The sequence below is a fragment of the Nymphaea colorata genome, chromosome 10 (genome assembly GCF_008831285.2).
Source record: "Nymphaea colorata isolate Beijing-Zhang1983 chromosome 10, ASM883128v2, whole genome shotgun sequence".
Lineage (NCBI taxonomy): Eukaryota > Viridiplantae > Streptophyta > Magnoliopsida > Nymphaeales > Nymphaeaceae > Nymphaea > Nymphaea colorata.
Genome location: NC_045147.1, coordinates 9,858,741 through 9,880,747, shown reverse-complemented (window position 1 = coordinate 9,880,747; position 22,007 = coordinate 9,858,741). Strand labels below are relative to the sequence as shown.

Genomic DNA, 22,007 nt, shown 5'->3' with positions numbered 1-22,007 from the left:
ATGCAGGGCAAAAGCCGCACCCCTGTGACATTGAATTTTATGGATTTCTAGATTAAAGTAATAGCTTCGTTGAATTGGTTTTGGAGTTGAAGTTGCAGGTTGGAGTTATGTTTAGATTGTTAGATAAAAAAGAAATGGGACTTTGGTATACATCAACTCAATACAAATTCAATTCATTTGCATCCCTAATTCAGAGGCACCACTTTTAAAGCTTTGCTCTCAACGTCCAATTTTCAAATTTACCCAAAATGTAATTTGTCTGAACAAGAAAACAAATGTTTGTGATGTGCACGTTTCGCCCTCTTTTTAGATTTATAAATATGACGAGCAAGTACCAACAAGGTTGCCTATCATTTCTAGAAGTTACAATGGAACAAACTTTTGATCAACCATTGACCTCCAATGGGATTTAAGTAGTAACGTCACCATTTAATAAATTTTTCTTTATCATTGTAAATTAAATAATAAATATCGTTGAAAAGTTACTTTTTTAGAAATAAATGACAATTAGTCCTTTAATAAAATATTTTACATGCAATTTCTTTCAGCTATCAATCAAGTTTATCAAACTACATAACCATTTTACATACTTTCATATTTTTTCATATTTCCTTAGTTCATATGTCAGTAAATGTTCGACAAATTGATTTGACTGAAAAAAATGATAATATTTTGACTTGGAGAAAGTAAATCCACACATAACACATTCAGACCGTTAATAAAAATTAACCAACTTTATTTTGAAAGAAAAAATGGAACTTTACAAGTGATACCTTTAAACTTTCAATTAGGCATATCCGAACCATTCGTAATTGCCTGCACAGTTTCCATATTCATTTAGTTCACATATGCAGTTATATATACATAAGAAGTTAAGAACTATGTGCAATGATTAGGACTGTTTGATCGAACTACTTAATTGAAAGAAGATGAATCATAGTTAATGCTTCAACTTAAAAAGTAATTTTACATATGACACATTTAGACTGTCAGTACAAATACAAGCTTTTCGCCAATATAAATGCATACTCAAATATTTTTAAACCATCAGCAGACTGGTCTTGAGTACACCTTCTCAGTCATGGTGGAGAAACCCTGCACCTGAAAATCCAGTGCGAAAGAACATTTAGCGGTAGAAGTGCGAGTTAGTTGCCTGTGTGAGTTTGTCTTCTTATGATCAGCCGGACCCTGAAACATATCTCCCGCTCTACAAGCAGCAACGACATCCATGATAAAAATTTTATCCAATCTCTTGCAATAATTTCTCAAGGGCCTCACTTGGAAGTGGAATACACAAGCAATCTAAACCATCAGAATTTCTTTTGGTTTTGACTAACTCATGATCTTTGAATTCTGTCAAGTGAGAATTCAGCGTGACTTGGCTGCTAACTACAAATTTCTCCCGGCATTTGGCGTACAGAAGGTTAAGTGCCAATCCTGAAGGCAGAAAAGATATGATTCAAAAACAACTTAAAGAGAAAAGAAAAGGACACTTATTACTAAAAATTAAGTGTAGGACATACCTTCTTCCTCTGGGTGAGCCAATTGATGTTCTGCAAGGATCCTGAAGACACTTTGAGCATTTGGTGTCAAACTCTGTAGGACTATTGCAGCTGTTCTCATATTCTGAACACAGCCACTATTTGCAAGAATCATGGGCATAAAGGTACTTTCGACCTTGTAAGGTGCAAAAGTTGGGACATGGTACCAACTCCAGTTAAACTGTGCAACCAATTTCTTGTCCCACACTAATGAAAGAAACCACACGTAGCTCATATCAGTCGGCCAACATAGCAAAAGAAAGTGGCAATCCCAGTCTTCAAAATTACTAAATGCACATAAAAGAGGTACAATTCTGCAGAAGACAAGATAATTCATGAAGATAAAAAATTTAAAGCGATGGTGATGCATGTAATGAGTTTCATTTTCTTATGAAGTGAAAAGCAGATGAGGCCAACATAACACATAGGCTGCTAAAAGCATCAAATGCAATTCTAGATCTGATAATGGGTTCATGAAGTGACCAGTTAAATTCAGAATTCCATCAAGAAATATGTTAAATCTCACAAGATTATAGCTTGCAGCTGCTTAGAATGATTGAAAAGCAGACTGTCAAGATAAGCATCTCTAAATGCTTATCCCACCAGTGCAGTCAGTTCTATAAGGTCTGTTTTCCTTTTTGCACATATCTCCATGAAATCTGCCACTGACAGACCTTTACTGAATTTCAGTCTTTCCATTTCTAGTTAACTGGTACATCATGAATAGACCAAACAGATCATGTTGATTGTAATTGAATAAAAGTTGAATAGAAAATTTCCTATTTGCATTTATATTATGCAAACAGGATTCATTGGCCCGCATTACTCCAGAGAGTTGGAAACTGAAATGAGATAAACTTGTCAGGAAGTTGAGAAGGGTAGATGTCTGATATCACAATTCGACGACATCCATGAAGCAAATCTATTTTTACCAATTACAGCTCGATCATGCTTGACCATGACTCTGACATCTGGAGGTCCATAACAGCTTATTTCAAAGATAAACCCTACAATGTTTATATATATGCATATATATGAGTGATTATGATGCATAAAAGTGAGGGTCGATAGGGCAGAATCAGCAGATCCAGTATTCTATATTCACCTCTGATCATTGTCCCTCAGCATCAGATCTTCTCCGTTTGTCTATAATTATGTATATTGCATTCACATTATAGTTGCAGGTAAATGTCTACTAATGAATGATCTGATGCTTGTGAGAAATGGTTGATGTGGGTTGAATTACTTGATTTTGCCTTCCAAATATGCAAATTCAACCATTATTGATTTGGAATAATAGAGATTGCATAAGTGAATGACACGGAAGAGAGGAAAAATTGCACATCTGAACAATGCATTTGAATTTTTATTTTTTGCAATTCACAGTTAAGAAATGAAGATGAATATGAATCTGAACTTATGCAGTAACCCAGATACTATGATGTAATTCGACATTCCTGTGTGGTGATATTAGTTTTACCAATATCAGGGAAAAATGCTCCCTAAGTGCAGTTAGAATAAAGCTAAACCCGATTGTGTGGATGATACAAAAAGATGTAGCTGCTAATAAATAAGACCGAAAAGGTAGACATTTAACAAGACTACCTGTTATGAAAACCTTCAATAAGTCCTATAGGATAACATTTTTTTTCATCTATAGGATAATATTTCTCATAAAAAAAATCAGATAATTAGAAAACCAAACTATTAGAAAAATTGCCTCTACTAGCAAAGCTATATAACACTCACAGAGAAGTGTATTCACATGGTCAATTGATGCGATAAGTCGAACTTGAGAGCAGCATGCCAGACGAGCAAGAGATTGTTGTGATTCACAATCTCGTAAACCAGGGCCATCAATATTGTGAATGATGACAGAAACAATGCAGTCATTCTCCTTTAATTGTGACCCATCCAAGAACTGAAGAAGCTCATCCATAGACTGTGATGCAAAGGGCTGTGCAACTTTAGATTTGCTCCCTGAGGGAATTCTCCTTTTTCTCTTCATCTCATCCCACAGAATCTCAGCAACAGATGCCATGGCCTACACACAAATCATTAAATTTGATGCCAGAAGTTTAAGACATGTTCATGCCCACATGGTTGAGAATTTCAATTTTGACAGCAAAATAAAAAAAATACATGTCATCATGGTAATTGTTGTCTGCATCACAAGGGCTTTCCCATGCAAGACCACACAAGGGTTTTCAGTTTAATCTACAAACTTAATCACATATATGTATGCCCATAGATCAATTCTAACCACCTATGGATCTCATATACCTTTCCATTTTGACAGATTGTCTTATCATTGCTCCAGAAAACATGGCCAATAAATTAAATGTTTTTTCTGACCTAAGAGCCTGCTCCACCCTAAAAAGAGTCTACCATAGGATCTTCAGATGATGCAAATAGCACGGCCATGGAAAATATCAAATCAGAACATGCATAATTTTGTCATTCGAGTCATGCCTGATGTAGGTTTTACCTAGCTACTGGAAGTCTGGAACAGCTCAATAAGGGGTGAAACATGAAAATCATCATTCCCTTGATGAATACATAGTTTTCTGCTTACATTGAAAATTAACACCCAAATGCACAGTAAACAGTGGTTTGAATGTTCGTTGAAAAAAACAATGGTTTGAATTGTTCAGCATAAATTTACAAACAATCAGTACAGAGCTTACATGCTTGATATTGATGGATTGGAGGTAGCCATTGAGGACAAAAACTGCACCATCAGTCAAGCAAGCTGAAGCAAAATCTTCAAGTAGGGCCTTTTTGGAACCAAAGCCATGCATTAGAAGGCTGAAGCCACACCTGTTAAAGATGAACAAATTCAAATATAGCTAATATTCTAGATGCAGCTATGAGGACTCAACTTTCACTTTTTCTAAGGTAACTTCGCTTAAGACAAAACGATCTATGAAACTCAATTATAGATGGAAACAAGATCAACTAAAGCCATAAACTGATCAATACTAACCAAGCCAAGATGAGATGTTTACTATGCCAGGTATGTCATGCCAGATTTCATAAGGAGACTACAGAATTTAACATCAGAATAGCATTAAAGTCAATTGTTAAAGAGAGGTCAGTACTGCATCAAATAATTTTAGTTTGATTGATTTCCAGAGGCAAATCCGGGCCAGCTTATGTGAAGGGATGGACATTGAGCTCTTGACTGCCTTCAATTTAGCAGTGTCAAGTCCAAATCCTCTAGCTATCATTGAAGCTCTTGTGCACAACTTACTCTCAAACCAATGGATAGACTAATTATCAATTAATAAAGAAGGGGATGCATTTACAAATGTACACAGACTTGCCACGAGTAATGAACAACAGATGCAGCACGGTGCTACATAAAAGAGGCCACTGCGACCAGATTATCCTTCTTGTTGGAGAACCAAAGTTCTACCCTGACACAATTCGCAGGTGCATCAAAGGTAGTGATAAACTCAGTGTTAAAGATCAAGGCTAACATATATCAAAAAGGGTAAATCAAGGATAAGCATCGTGTTTCAGGATAGTCATATGCTTAGTGCATTGTTACTCAGCCTGTTACCTTTCCTTATATATCTCTCAACAACATAATATAGGCTGCACCACACAAAACCATCATTGCATGTCTATTAGCTGTTCAGGCTAAAGGTTGGACATAACTGCCCATATAACAAAAAGAAATTATGGATCCTGTAAGCAGCAGAACAATGAGAATGTCTAGAACTAATCTTACATTTTACATAGACTAGATACACTACCTCTAAAATGCTAAGAAAAGCTACAGATCATTGGATAGGTAACAGGCCTAAATACCAGTTACTAAAGGAATAAGATTAACCAACCTGAGCTCAAAACACCATGTTGGATATAAGCGTTTATAGCTTCTTAGTAGAGCTGCTGTCTCCTTTTCATGTTTAACCACCAGTCTGGAAGCTGCTGCTCTCAGCTCCTGCCATGGCACAATCATAAATTGAGATGGTAACCATAAGAAGTAAAATACCAGTCGGCATCCATAGGATTTTTTTCTCCATACTGAATTACATGAGATTGTGTTAGGCACTTGTTCTATTCAAATATTATAAGGCATTGTAACAAATGGTGCGTGAACAATAAAATTCATGGACAGAGTTTGCCTTATCAAGGATCTGAACAAGTAGATAGTTGTCTTAACGAGTAAGCAAATGAGCAGCACAAAATAGTCTTCAAAGTTAAACATAAAGGTGGGGACATATCTGTCAAACTGCCCCTGTCACAGTTCCATTCGTATGGCCATACTCCTTGGATTCACCTACTGAAGCTGGAAGCATACCACCTGAGATTATGGATTACATCCAAGCGATTTTGCAGCTGCTGCCAAGAGGATTTATGTATGAAATTTTTATTTCATGTGAAGGAAGTATCCATCAGCCTATATGGTATGGGACTGCCGACTGCAGCATCAAATTTTTAGCGTACAATTAGCTCAAGCCATTTTCCAAGGCCTTAACAATTTCAAATTCATCCACAACCAAAACTTTTCCTTAAGATGGCCCTAATAGTTTCAATTTTCAAGTTCTTACATACAACTTTATATAATCTGATAAATCCTGAAAAATTCAAATGGGTCTTGATCAAAGGCACAAGTTTTGTCATGGTCAGCAGAAAGAGTGATCGACAAGCCACAGACAGGAAGTAAACATACACATGCACACACACGCACACACAAACACACACACACACACACACACACACACACACACAGGGAGAGAGAGAAAGAGAGAGAGAGAGAGAGAGAGAGAGAGAGAGAGAGAGAGAGAGAGAGAGACCTGCTCATCAACAGGGTCAATATCAGAGAGCTTCTTGCGGAGTTTCTTGCCCTTGGGTGATCCCAATTCCTTGGCTAGGAAGTAGTTACGAGCAAAGCCGAACTCCTCCCCTTCCTCTACTGCATCTTCCACTTCCATTGCAACCAAGTAGTGGCGAAGCCAGAAGTTTTTAGCTGAAAGGCACTAGTACATAATAAATAAAAAACTTACAAATTAAACATTTATGTCAATACATTAAAAATAAAATATCTAAGTACTTAAAAATAAAGTATTAATAAATTGCAGGCAGGCTTTTTGCCAGTCTTAATTATTCTCCTGTTTAGAGCCCTAAACAAGTACCTTTTATTAAGGCATGTAAAAACATAACTTTTCATGATAAGCACATTAGAAATTGGAGGTTTCTGACCTGTCTCAGCTATCTCCTGTCATAAATGTAAAAACATAATTTTTCATGATAAACATATTAAAAATTTGCAGGATAACAATCATCTTATATGAGAGCATGTAAAAATATAACTTTTCATGATAAGCACAAAAATAAGTTGCAGTCTTGTGGCTTATCTCAGTTATCTCCTGCGCTAGACAAATATCTTCTACCAAAACATGTAAAAACATAACATTTCATAATAAACACATAAACAACAAGTACCTCAGTATGCTTAATATCTTAGGAATCTTGACAAATTAAAGCCCGAGAAAATATAGATTATATCTATCTGAAATGGAAAAACAAAAAGTCACAACATGTTTAAGTTCAAAACCTGGGAATGAGACACTATATTTGATCTGAAATCTAAAATGATAATAGCACCTTAAATAGGATAAAATATTCAAGGTAACGATAAAACAAATTACTCAAAAAGAATGGCACCGAGAGCTGCCAATCTTCAAGCCCTACCTTTACCAGTCTTAAGATAATGCTTTGTTCAAAACTTAATGTTCTACTTCTAACCAAAGGGGCTTTTGCTTATTAAAAACTAAAGCTTTTTCCTTCATCATGACAAAGTTGAAGGGATTACCTTAAACCAACTAACCTTCTGCCTAACAACAAAAAAAGGTCCATACTCCATAGTTTTATTTTCCTGACTAGAAGTTCTCCATTTTAATGCATTTTGGAAAGTAGATATGCATTCAATAGTTACATTTCTTATTTGCCTTTAAATGCCATATGCTGTTTAACCTCGTGAATATCAGAACCCTGATGCTTGATCTCATTAAGTGGCAAGTGAAGCTACCACCACAGATTTTTTTAACAACATCAGCAATCTGCACAACTATTGGATTCACATGCTGAAAAGAAGTATAATATCAATGAATATGACCAATATTAGACAGTTTTATTTCAAATCAAACAAAAGCCAAGGTCCACAATTTGTAGACGAGGTATGTCTTCTTAGATTCTCAAACCTTAAGTACCAACATAAAGCCCTTGGTGACATTAGCACCGACAGGAAAATAAATAAATAAATAAATCTCTCAGCACTTACTGAATATCAATCATATTTAAAAATGTCAGAAATTTGATGAAAATTTCAATTTATTAGAGACAAGAGAAAAAAAAGAGTTCCATGAATATGATGCACCATATGATACCAAAATGAATTCTAAAAAAACATGAGAAAATATCTAAGGCTGGAAATTGCCTGCACAAATAGTTTTACATGGTCCAGTGGACGCGACTCTCGAACATAGGCAGAGACTCGAAGGGGTTAGGCAGCACTGCAACCAATGTTGTTAAATACAATGAGGTGAAGCAAGGCATTGAGCCTATCATGAAGGCGAAGCATAAGCCTCAAGGCATTGAAGTGTAAGATTCAATATCAAAATGGTAAAATATACAAGATCCATAATGAAAAAAATTTGAAAAATAGCAACTAAAGTAGCAAGTACATAAATAAACAACAATACTAAAAACCACATGCACATGCAAACCACAATCAAGTTTATATTTACAATGCAAGAAAAGAGAAATTACATTCACAACCATGAAATCTTATTGAAAACAATTCAAGCAGGGTGGGGTCATCCCCAATCCCTTCTATGTGCAAAATATCTCTTCTCCTAACATAGTTAAATTGTACAACTAATACAAAAGTAATTCAAATCCTCCATTGTTAACAATACTAACATTCACAAATGAACAAACAAAACTGGAAAAACCAAGATTGAGATAACAATATCAACCAAAAGAACAACTAAAGTAACTTATATTTAAAGTCACCAACTGATAAATATGATTTGGATATAAACTCTGCTGATTAAGCAAGCCAAACCTACAAAAATCAGAAATCAAAGTAGAAAGCAAACAACGCCCTGACTAAGGTGAAAGCGGAACCTAGTTTCAAATTCCTATGGAATATTTTTAAAAAAACTGTTTTCCAAAAAAAAAAATCACCAAACTATCTTCATGGTCTGGAAAATTCTGAAATTTGACACTCGGTCTATAGACACGTAACGGACTTTTGGTAAAAATTTCACAGAAAATTTGATAGGAAATCACATAAAATGATGGCCCAAAATCATTGATCTAAAACAGGGTTTAGAAGAAATAGAACTAAATCTAATTAGAAAATTAGTTCAACTACCACTTAATCACATGTCCCCTTTATGCGCCAAACAGCTTCAAATAAAAAAGCAGCAGGGAAGATGTTGTGCAAACCAAGAAAAAGCAGAAGTAGAAAACAACCTTTTCACAAAGTTTAAAGAGTCGAGACAAATGACTGTCTATTCTAAGTACGAGTTTATAACTCTATCTCATGAGATGCACCATAACTTAAATCCACTCCTAGCCAGATAAACAAGATCAATTCTAAATAAGCAAAACAGAATTAAAATTTAAAACTATAATATAAGTTAGGTTGAATAATCGATTCACTAAATAAATTACAATGCAAGAAATAAGCTACATTTTTTACTCGACTAGTACAAATAGACTGTATTTCAAATCAAAGCACTGACCTAAATAAATCCTGACTCTACTTCAACTCCTCCTTCAATAAACTACCAAACCAAGAAAGGACAGCAGCCTACTAACTCAAGACTAGACAAAAGAGAAAACGAGAGACGCGTTAAAAAAAACAAAAAACATATACTCAAGGGAAAATGGAAAGGAAAATGAAAAGAGAGAAATCGCAATAAAACAGCGATAAAGGAATTTTACACTTGCAGTTACAGATATTAACTAACAACAACCAAGAGGGAACAAGAACAATAAGATACATGTAAAAAAGAGAGGTGAGGGGCCGACAGAGAAAGAGAGAGAGAGAGAGAGAACAAGAGAGAGACAGGGGCATGTAGGATGCCCTTCCTCGACGGAGAGAGATATAGAAAGACAGAGAGAGGGAAGCAGAGAAAGGGAGGGGCAATGACCGAGGGATGCTGGCCCGCTTCTCTCAATCGAGAGAGAGAAAGAGAGATGAACATACCTTTAGGACAGTGCGAATCGAGAGAATCGAGAGAGAGATGAACATACCTTTTTAACAGGTGGTTTCTCAACAGTAAAGTGCAGTGTGGCTGGTGACGGTGGCTCTTCTTCTCAACAGTGAAGTGCAGTCCCGTGATGGTGGCTAACCAGAGAACACGGAATGTCGGGGAGCAACGGCGTCCGTGGAGACGACGGGCAAGACAACGGCACTCTAGACAGAGCGCCGGGCACAGAGAGAGAGAGAGAGGGCGCCAACGCAAATCGGCGCTTTGTCCCCGCCCTATGAGACGTGCAAAACGATACGGCGTCTCGACTAGTACTGGCTATTATTAAAATAATATTTTAAATTTTTTGCTTTAAACTTTAGTTTTATAACAACAAAAATTACATTAAAAAAAATTAAGGAGAAGGCCAGTTCATCAAACGCACTTTTTTTCTTTAAAAAAAAATCTTTAATAATATATAACATTAACAAGAAGCCAACGAATTAGACATTGTCTAACTGAAAAAACATTCCCAGAAAAAATGTTAAAAAGCTAATAAATAATCTAGCTAGGAATAAATAGACAAACATTCTAAGTACACAATATAAATCTAAACTTGCATACCCAACATTTAGTCACATACATATGTATACACAATAGTTGATACATATAAATTTAATTTTTCATAAGTTTAGGCGGTATAACAAAAACAAGTTTACATTTGAAGTTCCTTCATTTAAGCCCTTGCTTTTTCTAGACAATCAAATAAAAAAAAAATCAAAATTCAAGCACGTTCTTATTATTTCACACAAACTCGAATATGTTTTTTGTAAATGTTTCAATTTTTTCATGCATGACAATTAATTTGGCTACTTCTAAGGACTATTTTAGATGCCAAAAAATAAAAACTTATCTTTGTAGAAAATTGAGTCTCTTGTAAACTCAATCAATAACTTAATTTTATACTACCTTAGAAATTGAGTTAGGTTGTTTGGATGACAACTTAACAATTCAGTTTGAGCTTGTTTACCTAGTCGACTTTTTTTTTTGTTTTATTTAGATGAAACAAATAATTAAAATGAACATAAGACTGGTAAATAAAACAGTCGAGTTTATAACAATAAAGCAAAAGCATTCATAAATTAATTTTAAAGACAACCAAACGACTAAGAATGAAGTTAATATTTAGAGACGCATTATCAAACTCTACAAATGTTCACATAAAATCCATAAACCCCAAGAACTTCCAGTTATAGTAAATTAGCAAGCACATTCAAGTCAACTTCAGCTTTCTTTCTGCTCGGGAGAGACTCACTCTTCTTGTAGTTTTACTCACTCTTCATTTGACTTGATCTCTTTCCTTGGTTTTTAAGTTTGAAAATTATTTATAAAAAAAAACCTAGTTCAAACGAGCTTGCTGGAGTTTAGTTGAATTTCTTATAACTCGAACTCGACCCCTTTATAAGGTTGAGTTTCAGTTAAGATCGAGTTCAACTCGTTTACAAATGAGTCTACCTCGAGTTGAGCTGAAACGAGCGAGTTAGAGAAGCTTAAGTTGGCTTGACTTGTTGTACAGACCTAAGAGAGAGAGAGAGAGAGGTCAAGAAAAAGAGAGTAGACACACACAGTTTCGTTCAAATGAGAGGAGGCAGAGGGGAGAGTTGCTTTTACTTTCATCCTTTCAGTAAAGGATTTTTTTTTTTTGTATCTTTTCCTAGTTAATTGAATTGAGATATTATTCCTAATATTTGGGAAACCAATGTTGCAAATCATATTTGAGAAACATATCCAAATCTTTACTTCCAATCATAGAAATCGAACAATATGGCAAGGATGATTTCAAGTGAGGGAAAGATGATCCAGAAAATAAAGAGCAATTTGGAGAAAAACGACGACTAACTATTGTCACTATGGGGTTCACTGGCGCTGTCTGAATAACGCGTCATTGAAGACCCCCCTCTTATGGCGCTCTCCAGGAACTTGTCACTGAAGGTAACAAACGTTGCGACTTTCTCTGACGTTTTAAACCTTTAGTAGCACCTCAGCAATGTCACTAAAGATGATATATCTTGTAGTGTGTTTCCTACATGTAGTTGTAAATCTAATCGAAGCACATCTAAGCTTTATACTTTACGTTATTTTACATGCTTTTGCTACTTTGATGGGCAAGATTAATGCTGGTGGAAACAAGGATATTTTATGGGTAGACGTTTTGGTGTGTAAGGAAAGCCCACCACCTCTCTTACTTTTGTTGCCGGTAACCTTCGAGATATGAAAAACAGGCACTGCCAATATAAGTAGCGATGCCATATAAATTTGATCATCGATAGCCATATCAATTTGATCATCGATATGACTGACATGCATTGTATGGTTTCATCTTGTTTCACTTGATTTTTTTTTATTTTACAATTTAAATGTTTTAGGTTTCCAACCAGTAATTGACGCGCCTCGGTTTTGCCTCACTAGCTGTATCCATGGGTGCAGCTAGAAATTTTTCATGAGGGAGGCCAAATTAAAGTTTCTAAATTTGACAGATATCGAAATATCATTTTTCAAAATTTTTATATAAGACAACTGAAATTTTCTAAAATTTACATGTAAATTAAAAAAAAATTAAGGGGAGGAGGGTAGGATGGGCGGTAGGGCCTTATGGGTCCACCTTGGCTGCATCATTGCCCCGTGATCTAAAAAATAAAAAATAAACAAAACTCATATTTGCATTAGGTCCTATATTTACCATCTTACTTCAGTTCTTCCTGACTTAGCCTCCAGGGTTGGCACAAAGTTGGAGTCCAACAAGAGTTGTCTTTCAAATACTTTTAAAACCGAAGAAAACAGTTATATATTTTGAGTCAAAAGGAAAACAGTTTTACAGGAATTAGTAGCTGCTTATTCCAATTGGATCAGTTGCAAACATAATATTGAATAAATTAGGAGTGCCATGTACATGAAGTATTCATTACTTTTTATTATGTATTAAAATGTTTTATTTTTAATTCGTTTTATACATATTTCAATATTTATTTTTTTTAATTGACTCAATATTTTTAACTGATTCATCAAATCAGAAGTCTCACCAACTCATTTCATGGACCAATAATCAGTCAAGCAAAATTTCAATCTTCCCTTTTAAGAGAGAGAGAGAGAGAGATTGGTAGGTACATGATAGGAATCATTTATCCGTTAATCTTTTGAAGCTGAGAGAAAATCAAGAAGAAAAATGAGATAATATATTTTAGTCATGTAACATTAATTAATAACTTTTTCTCCTTGATTTTTTTCTGAGCATTCCATATTGAAAAGATCAACGATGATTACACGATTTATAACAATCAATTTATTAAGACACCTTTCTAGATTTATCTCTCTTGTTATTCAATGTTTAACGTAGATTGGAAAGTTAAATGTCAAGCTGTTAGAGTTGAGACTCAAAAGTTATAGAATTGATAAAACTCAAGATTTAGTTTTTGAGCAGAGAAAAAAAGATGAATTTGTATCGACCGCCGATAAGGCTTCCATTCCTTCGCCGAGTTCTCTTTTCCTTCAGTTTCATCTTCCTCGATTTTTTATTGAAATCTCTGCGGTCGTTTCTCTCGCAATTCAATTGAGATTTGACCAATTGATTCTTTGGAGCTCCCTTGCCCGAGTTTGAACTTGTTTCGTTTAATTTTCAAGTTTTATGGTTATTGCTGGAGGAAGAACTGTACAAGGACGTTGAGTGCGTGATGAACAGGCCGATGGTGTTGGTTGTCTGCATTTGATTATAACTTGAGCTCTTCAGTCCTGGCTATCATTGTCATGTAAGTTTTACAATTGCAAACATGAATGAACAATGCAGTTTCAGAGTGTTTTCATTTGTCTTATACAAATTATTTTCCGGTATAAACCTCCTTCTTATCTTTTTTCGATGACCAACAACAATTGTTTTTTTCTGTTGTCATGTTGTAAAGAGTTGCTGCTGGAAATTCTACAGGAAACTTTCTCAAACTTCTGTTACCAAAATCGATTTTATATTCTAATCTTAGGGCCTCTTTCTGCACACATATTCTAACTGTTCTGTGTTCCTGCTATCCTGATCAACCAGTGTTTAAACTTTCTAACTAGGAGAAACGAAGTCTCAATTGGCCAGAGTGCCTTAACAACCTTTTAGTTATAGAAGTAATGTAGCTTTGCGTTAGCTCACTGCTGCTCCACAATGAATCTGGCTTGCTTGTGTAGGTTTTATTTTATTCTGTAAAACAATCCTTCAAATGATTTAATTTACCTCCATGAGAAGATGGATTTACAGGTAGATCATTTCTTTCCATTGACGTCAGATGCTAATCATATTTCCCACTACAAACTTTCTGTAGACTTATGGGTATGTTATCTTAGGTTATTGTTCAGATCTTCTCCGGTTGCATATCTGCTTCTTAGTAGCACGTATGAAGGATCTCATCTTCATTCCATTAAGAATATGATTCTTCCTAATTTGGTATATCCTCGTAGGATCATATTTGTACATGATTTATCTTTCTGTTTGATCCAACAATAGAAGGTCTTCAGCACAAAGAATGAAATTACTGTATGAAGTAACATTTTATACTAAAAGAAGCTGAAATTTTGTCAGGTAGACGAGCTAGAAGTTGTATGACTTAAAAAGCAGGTCACAGCTCCCTAAAAAAAACGGATTCTCCTCAATTAGAAGTAGGTAGGAGAAATCTCCCTTGAAACCAAAGTTTGGTTACAAAGAAAAGAGGATTGAGAATATTATTGCACCCCATAACTAGAAACAAGTAAATGTTTTTTCATTTTTTAACTCTTTTGCTTGTTTTGTAAATAAGCACACTGTATTCTGATGGGTGCACGATGACCTATCAGTGGCACAGCAAGGAAAACGTCATCCATGGATTCACTGCGGCACCCTTACTAGCAGTGTTGTGATGGACGTCACTGATGTGCGTGACTGAAGGCCCATTCCCCCTATAGTTCGAGATATCATGCAGATTACTTAGAATGTTTAAAAGTAAACTATGAGATGACATGAATCATAAAAGTATAGATTAGACTTTATAAGCGAATATATCTAAAACCGTTAAATAAGTTTGTTTACAATATTCTAACTATACACTATATATTAGTGCAATTTCGTATTTGCCACATAGTTTTCGTGACCCATCTTTGAACTTGCCGAAAGCAGCTTTAGATATTATATTCTAAGACATACGTACATATATATTGATATCTACAGACAGTATGTCCATGATATAGAGGCTAAGCTTGTAAGAATATTTAAACATGCATACAATATGTTGGTGGATAAATTATCTTTTGTTACCTAGTTAGGGAGGAAGAAAGTTGGGCTTAAGAGGAAGTTTGGTAAGAGGAACACTATAGTCTTTGGAACACATGTTTGTAAAACACATGATACAGGAACACCATGTTCTTGTTTTAAGAAACATAGCATAAGGAAAGATCTTAAACTCTACACTTGAAACTTGGGCATAATAACACCAGAATTTGTAAAAAAAGAATATGGTTTTCTAGAGATGTGAGAATACAATGTTCTATCAAATGCCTTCTAAAGGGGCCAGACTTAGTCAAATGAAGATTGTGTGTTGAGTGCTCCTAAATGGCTGTCGTACTCCGTGCCGACACAGCAGGTCAGGGGAAGGATGTTTTATACACGCATAGATTGATCAGGGTGAATATTCTAAAGCTGGTTTTGACATGTTAGATGAAGTCTTATGTCATTATATTTGACCAAACTGGCATGAATATCTTTTTGGCTTGGTTGGCTGCATAGAATTTTGGAGGGGCATGCTGTGCATCAGTTGAATTTCCTTTCTCCAAATCAATCACAACTTTAACATTGTTGTTGTGCTCTCTTTGAAGTTGGTGTGCTTTTTTTTTTTCTTTGTATAGCAATTTTTGTATCTCAATATTTTTTATCTAGAAAAAGGTAGAAGGCCTATTCTCCCGTAGATTTAATTCCAACACAGACACAGCATGGCTGGTGTGCACAACTCGATTGGGCCAAAACTGACCATTTTAAATGTGCACATGTCTAGGGATGTCAATGGATTAGATTTGGATCAGATATATCCTTAATCATATTCATTTTTTCGGATATTCACATATTCATATTCAAATTTGAATAAAAAAAAGTCATACTGAAATCCAATTTTACAATCTAAATCTGAATTTTGAACAGGATTTTGCCAATTTTCAAAATTTAATAGCATTAGATACAAGATATTTGTCTAAAGATAAAACCAATCCGAATCCATATCTGAATCCGATCGGATATTTATGCATGTCCAAATCCGATCGGATGTTATTTATTAAATCTGAATCCGATCCGATTTTTTAATCAGATATTAATTTTTTTTCCATATCCGATTTTTTTGGATCGGATCAGTCAGATATCCAATTCAAATCAGATATATTTACATCCCCACCTGACCAAAATAACTTCAACACAAAAAAAGTTTACATGTAAATCCACTTAACTCTAGCTGATCAAGTTTAGAGGGGGTCGGATCTTCAATCCTTTGAATTAAGATGGTCTACATTAATATGGTAGAGTTTACCTCATCTGCAGCTATAGATATGGGGGGATTTTAACATTATACATTACTTTTAAGTGTCTTACGCTAGTTCAAAGATATGATTTAGGTTCGTAGATTATATTACCATGCTACTTAATCTGATTTACTGCAACCAATTGAATACGTCTATCTTTTGGTTTTACTCGAGCAGAAAACTTGCCAAGAAATTTGGCTCCTGGAAATTAAGAAATGATTGGTGCATCTACTAATGGGAAATTTAAACATGGTTAGCGAAATCAAGCTTAATAAAATGTCTGAAATATATAAAGCCTACTAAGTTGCAGAATTTGAATAAAGCAATAAGGGGTATAAAACTAATCAAGAATTCATTTTTTTCCAGTCTTATCACTCTAAAATTTGCAGAAAGATTAAACCTCCTTAGATGTTTTGCATCACCATATTTGTACTTTTTTTTGTTATTTTCGTGATCATAAGGTTAACAAGCTACTGCCTGAAAAAGACCCGAAAGGTCCCCCCATTCCCCCAGCATCTGGGGTTCTGGGCTACTGTGAGACAGATGCAGTCTGGGGCGGAGACAAAAATTTTTCATGAGAATGGCCGAATTAAAGTTTCTAAATTTTGACACGGTGTGAAATATCATTTTTCAAAATTTTTATATAAGACAAGTAATTTTTTTAAAAATTTACATGTAATTTTTTTTTAGGTGGGACAGGCCCCATGCGGGGCCCTCCCTTGGCTTCGCCCAGTATACTCTTTGATTTGAATATTGTGATCCCATTTTTTACGATCCAAAAAAGTAGCACTTACCGAAATCAAACAAATGACATGCCTTCGACATGTCAGCCTGTCCGACCAGCCATGCTATGGCCTTTAAGGCATACGGTACTTATCATCTAACAGGGGTTATAGTCTAACACGTTAAAGCATGCATTTTTTTGAAGTCCAATGCGAAACGAGTTAAAAGAAGTGAATTTTATAACATTGTCCCCACCAATTAACGCCATGCAACTTGTCTGGGCACTAGAATACTGCATAACAGGGACAGGCAACCGACGCTTAATAGAAGAAGTGAAGGAAAGGAAGGTGAAGACAACCGAAAAATTCTATTTCCACCTTGAATTGCGTTTGTTCCCTTGCACAGAGTTCTCCCTTTACAAACGCATGCACACACATACACTATACACAGAGGGGGGAGAGAGAGAGAGAGTTCTCCCTTTACAAATGCATGCACACACATACACTATAGACAGAGGGGGGGGAGAGAGAGAGATTTTATATCTTTTCTCTCTCCATATCATTCTTAATTGCCTACTGTTAATACTTTTTTTTATTGCCGATTCTCTATCTTTTTTCCTGGATATGGACTAAATCTTGATGAAAGTATTAAATTAGATTAAGTAAACTCCACTTTTACATCTTAAAGCTGTTCTTGAATAATGACAACTGAAGTTCAGTCATGTTTTATGATCTCGAAGGAAGCAATCCATTACAAGCTGTCTGTGTCTCAGTCCTTGATGGCCTTCTTTGTGGTGAAAAAAGGTAAAAAAAGAAAAAAAGAAAAAAGTAGACCAAGAGGATGCTACAAATGTTACCTTTTAATTGTGTGAGTTCCACAGAACTCTTCATTTTTTTTTACACAAAATTGATCAATTTGTGCCAAAAATTTATAACAAATAACAATTTTAAAAGTTAACGAAAAGATGCTCAAATTTTGAGATAAATTGTAACTGTTCAATAATAAAAAAATATAAATAACTTTTAATATAAATTGACAAAATCCCCCCTTAAAGAAACAATCTTCCTTCACAAAAAAAAAAATTGTCTTCAAGAAGGGTACCGTTGTTTTTTTTATAGCAAAAAAGAGAGTTAATGTTTTTGGTCAATAGACTGTTTTAGAATTTATCTTTGTTTAGAAAATATTATTTACTCAAAAGTTAAGCGCATTTATATATATATTTTTTCTCTTTTTTTCCTGAACCACAGAAAATGGTTTATTTTGTTTTATTTAAAGTTAGCTGTCCCATTTATTAGATATTCCCCAACCACCTAGCACTCTAGGTGAGTGCACTAAATGGGTAGCTAGCCGTTAGAAATGACTACAACCAAGTCATGTCAAGTCCTTTCGTATAAATCCAAAGACATCATCCCAATGAAAACTTCCCAAACTAATTTTCTGACTGATCTTAAAAGTATTGATAAGAGTTGTTGCAGCACTGGGCCACCAAACTAATGTAAATGAACTGTTGCAATGTTATGTCAATAAAGTTGCAACCCAAGTCTTGAATTCTTAATTTTCTTTGAAAGCAGTCAACAAAATGATTTGGTTTGAATAGAAAGAGCACAAATTAGGCACAGTATGTCTCAGACAATTTTCTCCACCATTTAAACATGCTTTCAATGTCGAGTATAAATTTCTATGCAGATATTTTAGGTGAGTTGGAGGTTTACAATCTATTACTCTGAAAAAAAACTTAATATGAAAAAATTTAATATCCGATTAAAAAAATTAAATGAGATTTCAATTTAAGAAATGGCATCCAATCAGATTTGGATTTGGATTCAGGTCAGATTTAGTTTTGAATAAACATCTTATATGCAATGCTCTTACATTTTTTAAAAACAACTGGATTCAGTCCAAAATTCGTATTCGAGCTCGGATATGAAATCGAATTGTGAAATCCGATTTCAGATTTAGATACGACTTTTTTTTTCTCATTTTCAGAGCATATGAATATCCAAAAAACAGACATGGTTAAGAGTATATTCGATTCAAATCCGATCTGTTGACATCCCTGACCGAATCTATCCAATTACCAATACTATTTCACATCAGTTTAGTCGGTTCTGGTGAAGAAATCTGGTCCTCATTAGTAATCAAATTTGAATCTCATTTTTAGTTTGTAACTGAATTCGAATCAAATATCAATTTATATCCAGTAAAAATCTGTGCCCATCACATATTAACATTGTATCTTATGCCAATCAGACACAAATTCGGTTTAGAAAATGTCATCCGGATCCAAGTCTAAGTGATGACTTGGTTTTGTCGAACTCAGTAAAACTGGATCCATCTCAAATAATGTACCATTTAGATCTACCTTGAGGCTAACACCTAGCATAATCATTAATCCACGTGATTTCGGACACTAACCTACAACATCATGTCCTATTTGGATCTAAATTGACCTTACTTCTGTATTTATTAACACATAGATTGTAATTTAGATGGTCGTATCTAATTAACTAGATGCATAGATGAACTGGAAGTCTTTCAAATTGTACTAACTGCCAAACTTTTGTTTGTTATGAGGATTAATAGTCAGCAAACTTTGCTTCAGTCAAATTGAGAGGCAAATTGTTCTTGTTTTCTTCCCTCTTCTACAAATTAGGAGCTTGGGTTTTTTCCATATTGCAAGAAATCACCAATGGGAAGAAGAAGAAGAACCTACAGGGCAGGCTCCAAGTGCCACCGCATAAATGGTAGGACCCCATCAAGGGATGGGCCACAAGACCCACCTAAGATGCGAACGTAACTAGGGCTGCAGCCCAGCTCGAGCTCGGCCCAACACATTTTTTCCTTGGCTTGAGCTCGAGTCGAGCTTTATAGCTCGAGCTTGACTCATTTAAGCTAAATGACATGACTTGTTCTGTGAAAGATTGGGGGCATGGCGCTGCTGAGGCACTGTTAATGGAGACCTTGCCGCTCGCATTATTGTTTCACCATCACCCGTCGGCGTTGCATGTTGCCTACGGTGGCTGGTGGGACTGTGCTGCCTGAATGCCAAAGGCAGTGGCAGTCTTGCAAGTCGCCTCACAGCGGAATGAGTTTAAGGAGAGATAAAATGCAGCAAGAAATGAAAAACCAAAACCATGAAAGAGCTGTATTTAATAGATGTAAACATGAGCTGAGTCGATTTAATCGAGTCGAGCTCGTGAGACTCGGACCTCGACTTGTTTGTAAGTCGAGTTTCAAATGAAGCTTGAGCTCGACTTGTTTAATAGAAGAGCCGGCCTGAACTCGAGCTCGGCTCATTTGGTAAAAGAGCTGGCTCGAAACCAAACTTGAACTGAGATTTAACCAGCCGAGTTAGAGTTGCTTGGCTCGTTATTCAGGCCTAGACGTAATAGTGAAGGTATGGCTTTAAGTTATTGGTAATTTTTTACTATTGAATTAGACATTGGCCTTCTATTCAGATTATCCAAATATGAACCATGCACATTCCTATCTAAGGGTCAACTACCCATTAAGCTGTACACATCTCTATGAAACTTAAAATGAAAAAGAACAAAGGTTCACCTAGATACGAGGGTTTGACCTCGATAAAAAAAAAAAAAAAAAAAAAAAAAAAAAAAAAAAAAAAAAAAAAAAAAAAACTTTTAACGTGAGTTGGAACACTTTCCACATGGATAAAACTCCTTAGAAAAGTTTTCCTAGCTCAAACCTTTTTCTAATAGGGAAATGGGAATCCACTGATTCTGCCATAGCTATATCTCATTAAAAGTAAGAAAATGACGGCATATGTATGTTCATGTTTGCATGCAAACTGCAGATGCACAGCCCATTACCCTGACTACTTGACAGTGATGTTAACTCTTAGAACATGGTGCATGAGATTTTTTTTTTTTTTTTACTGTGGGGAATCATATGTAATCTGCATCCCAATATTGTCTTTAGATTATATAAATTGGAACAAGTTATTTGCTACCTTAAGGGGGACTACCCACTCAACCATCACATCTTTAGCTATAAAGGTCTCTTCTCAACCAAGAAATGAAAATATAAGGTTAATTTACCTAAAAACTAGGCTTTGGCTTTAACAAAAGGGCATTTTTCTTAGGTTGGAACTCTTTCTGTATGGATCGAAAAGTTTTCTCAGCTCAATCCCATCCTTTTCTTAATGGAAAAAGGAATCCACAGTTTCCACCTTTGCTGTATATCAAAAAAGTTAAGAAAGTGACAAGATAAATGGGATCCTTTTCCTCATTTCTTTTGAATTTAATAGCAGTGTTCTGCATGGCCCTGACTTCAGACAGAAGCAAACGCTCTCAGTCTTTCATTTGCCCCCTTTTCCAGGGCCTATCAATGCTAAAAGAAGGAAAAAGATAGCTCTTCAGAAGCAGCAGAAACATAATCAAAGATGCAATACATTGTGGAATAATTGGTTCGATTCAGATAGCACAGAAAATGAAAAACTTTGAACAAGTTCCACTTTTCTGTCAAAAGCATACTGAGGGAAATCTGAATGCGACTAGATGCTGCCACTCAGTGTAAGGCGATGCAGGAGACTCTGAAGCTTTGCGCGACATGCATAAAGCCATAGCTCTTTTTGGGGCTTCCATGCTTTTATGACACCTAAAGCACATGAAGGGTCCATATGAAAAGCAAAAGAAACGGCAAAAAGCATGCAACTGCCTCACATGAAAGAGGACTCTAGCAATAATGAACTCATCATGTCTTCCTCTTGTGCATTTTTTTAATTGGGTTTGATTGTTTGTTTTCCTTTTCCATGTTTTCAATTCACATTACTTTGAAAACGGATCTGAATGCATATCTAAGAAGCTTCAACAATGAGAGGAAGATATTGAGGGTGAGAAACTTGGTGACACAGATTTCAGTTTTCAACATGGGTATTAGAAGTATAATTAAATTATCTCATAGACATTAGGTTCAAATCAATCTGACCAATCCCATTTTG

General features: G+C 35.3%; 1 protein-coding gene across 8 annotated transcripts; it reads right to left on the bottom strand.

Annotated features, from left to right (window-relative positions):
• Positions 1-919: 919 nt before the first annotated feature.
• On the bottom strand, positions 920-10,060 carry LOC116263164 (origin of replication complex subunit 2). 8 transcript variants are annotated; one of them, XM_031642780.2, is made up of 8 exons: positions 9,822-10,060; positions 7,993-8,068; positions 6,350-6,532; positions 5,387-5,493; positions 4,229-4,361; positions 3,291-3,585; positions 1,524-1,748; positions 920-1,437 (listed from the first exon to the last, which is right to left on the bottom strand). In XM_031642780.2, exons 3-8 carry the CDS (start codon positions 6,485-6,487, stop codon positions 1,241-1,243), a joined length of 1,095 nt encoding a protein of 364 aa, XP_031498640.1. In that variant the 5' UTR covers positions 6,488-6,532; positions 7,993-8,068; positions 9,822-10,060; the 3' UTR covers positions 920-1,240. The 8 variants fall into 8 exon arrangements, with proteins under 8 accessions (XP_031498640.1, XP_031498643.1, XP_049936248.1 ...); XM_031642783.2 differs by having other exon boundaries at positions 6,350-6,522; XM_050080291.1 differs by having other exon boundaries at positions 6,350-6,522; positions 8,011-8,068.
• Positions 10,061-22,007: the final 11,947 nt, after the last annotated feature.

Excerpts from the sequence above, each read along its gene's own strand:
- LOC116263164 (XM_031642780.2), bottom strand. The coding sequence starts at position 6,487 with ATGGAAGTGGAAGATGCAGTAGAGGAAGGGGAGGAGTTCGGCTTTGCT. Across the intron at positions 5,494-6,349 it reads TTGACCCTGTTGATGAGCAG|GAGCTGAGAGCAGCAGCTTC; the intron begins GTCTCTCTCTCT and ends GTGCCATGGCAG. Across the intron at positions 4,362-5,386 it reads ACATGGTGTTTTGAGCTCAG|GTGTGGCTTCAGCCTTCTAA; the intron begins GTTGGTTAATCT and ends CATCTTTAACAG.